Source organism: Salvelinus sp. IW2-2015, unplaced genomic scaffold (genome assembly GCF_002910315.2).
Source record: "Salvelinus sp. IW2-2015 unplaced genomic scaffold, ASM291031v2 Un_scaffold6044, whole genome shotgun sequence".
NCBI classification, from domain to species: Eukaryota; Metazoa; Chordata; class Actinopteri; order Salmoniformes; family Salmonidae; genus Salvelinus; species Salvelinus sp. IW2-2015.
In genome coordinates this window covers 65,001-67,380 of record NW_019947308.1, presented here as the reverse complement: position 1 = coordinate 67,380, position 2,380 = coordinate 65,001, and the positions used below count along the sequence as shown (strand labels likewise).

Sequence of the window (2,380 nt, the reverse complement as noted above, 5' to 3'; positions counted from 1 at the left end):
CTGATGAGCTGAGACAGATTTGAGAAAACTTATTGACCTCTCCTGTTCCACCCTCTGTGATGTAGAGCTCTGTGTAGATCTTATTGAGAAGTGTTGGGTTTCCTTGTTGAGCGATCCCCTCAAAAACACATTGAAACTTCTTCTTTAGATTAGATTTGAGTTCACGTTGGCAAATCACAGCAAGCTCATCTGAATGAAGAAATAACACAGAGGATATTAATATTACGGCTGTTTTAATGCCTACAGTATTGTAAGACGGTTATAACGTTTTACATTATAATAATTTATTCTATTAACTGACTGTATAAATCTGTAAATGTTTCCATAATGCATTACAGACTGTTGTGACTGATTGTATTATTATGGTATTATTGATGGTATTATTAATGTTCTCTCTCTCTCTCTAAATTAATCACCACTACACATCCCTGCTGCTGCTTGATGAGGTCACTAGGTGTTGTGTTAAGGCTGGTACAATATCATTGAGTTACACAGCTACTTTAGCTGTACTTTAGCTACAGCTTTAAAATGTTATAAAACAGCCTTCAACATGAGGCAGACAGATCTTACATTTCTCCAGTGTGTCAGCAAGCTCCTTCTGGTTCATTTTCCTCAGGACGTGCAGTGTGATCTTCAGAGCCCCCTCTCTGGCACTGCTCTCCTGCTTCTCATCTTCAGCATCCACCACTTCCTTATCCTGCTTCTGACTCTCAAAGCCTTCTGGGAGTTCTGGACCAAGAATCCTCTTGAACATCTTCAGCTCGTTCTTCACAAATGTCATAATTTTCTCTTCAAGCAACTGAAATAAATCAAGTAAATAAGTTAAGCAAGAGACAAAATGCTTTCTCATTAACACATTAATGAATGATTGACAGGTCAACTTTAATTGAGGTAAACAAAAACAAATGTACATAACAGGACCACATACACTGAATATGGAGGCCAGGTCTGTTTGATGACTCTGGGAAGACTGACCACAGATAATCTCTGACTCTGATCTCTCCTGTTGGTTTCTGTGGACAAAACATGAGATTACATCTCCTCATCCAGGGAGAGAGGGAGAGAATGTTGTGTTTGTTTATTGTTGTAGGACTATGAAAACGGACAAAAGGATTAGCCTATGGATTATGAAAGCAACAAAAAATAAATGGGAAAATGGGAGAGAAATGTCTAGAGACAGTGTTGTTTAATTAACTCACTGACCATGACCCATGAGTTCTTCTTACCTTTGTTCAGTATAAAAGTCTCCCTCTCTAAAGTGTATAGGTTGCTTCATAGACCGGTCACTCTTCATGGACACACAGCTGGGTACAGGGGAGGCTGGTCTCTCCTGCTTGATTGGACTTCAACACAACAGAGACAAACATTACATCTCTCATCTACTCTGAGCTCAGATGGGGAAACATAAGAAGAGTTTCATTCCAAAACGCTATATATCCATTTTCAGAAATGTTCGTAAATTAGCTTTTATTCTTTAAAGAAATTAGGAAAGAGATTAGTGTGTTTTTTCACTCTCTAATCAAACTTCAGTTTGTTCAATGAGAGACAAGTATTTGCTTAAAATCTATCACTTGATGGTTTCATTTCAGAGAAACAAATAATCATTTTTTCCCCTAAATGCTATATATTTATTTTTATTTTATTTAATTCATCTTTATTTAAGCAGGTAGGCAAGTTGAGAAGTTCTCATTTACAATTGCCAAGAATAAGCAAAGCAGTTCGACACATATGTAACGGATGTGAAATGGCTAGCTAGTTAGCGGGTACGCGCTACTAGCGTTTCAATCAGTTACGTCACTTGCTCTGAAACCTAGAAGTAGTGTTGCCCCTTGCTCTGCAAGGGCCGCGGCTTTTGTGGAGCGATGGGTAACGACGCTTCGTTGGTGACTGTTGTTAATGTGTGCAGAAGGTCCCTGGTTCGCGCCCGTGTTGGTCTAAAGTAATACTGTTACACATACAACAACACAGAGTTACACATGGAGTAAAACAAACATACAGTCAAGAATACAGTAGAAAAATAAGTCTATATACAATGTGAGCAAAGGTGGTGAGATAAGGCAAAAAAGTTCATGGTGGCGAAGTAAAATACAATATAGCAAGTAAAACACTGGAATTGTTGATTTGCAGTGGAAGAATGTGCAAAGTAGAGATAGAAATAATGGGGTGCAAAGGAGCAAAATAAATAAATAAATACAGTAGGGAAAGAGGTATTTGTTTGGGCTAAATTATAGATGGGCTATGTACAGGTGCAGTAATCTGTGAGCTGCTCTGACAGCTGGTGCTTAAAGCTAGTGAGGGAGATAAGTGTTTCCAGTTTCAGAGTTTTTTGTAGTTCATTCCAGTTATTGGCAGCAGAGAACTGGAAGGAGAGGCGGCCAAA

The 2,380-nt window shown here is 38.6% G+C and overlaps 1 protein-coding gene across 1 annotated transcript in view; it reads right to left on the bottom strand.

The window, feature by feature from the left end:
- Nucleotides 1–37: 37 nt before the first annotated feature.
- Nucleotides 38–2,380, bottom strand: part of LOC112078664 (uncharacterized) — a gene marked incomplete at its 3' end in the record, with an annotated part of 24,453 nt that continues 22,110 nt past the window's right edge. The window contains exons 2-5 of the mRNA XM_070442111.1: nucleotides 1,227–1,343; nucleotides 929–1,013; nucleotides 571–799; nucleotides 38–189 (exon numbers count right to left, since the gene is read on the bottom strand). Of these exons, the coding sequence (XP_070298212.1) occupies nucleotides 38–189; nucleotides 571–799; nucleotides 929–1,013; nucleotides 1,227–1,343 (583 nt within the window). The remainder of the gene's footprint in view (nucleotides 190–570; nucleotides 800–928; nucleotides 1,014–1,226; nucleotides 1,344–2,380) is intronic.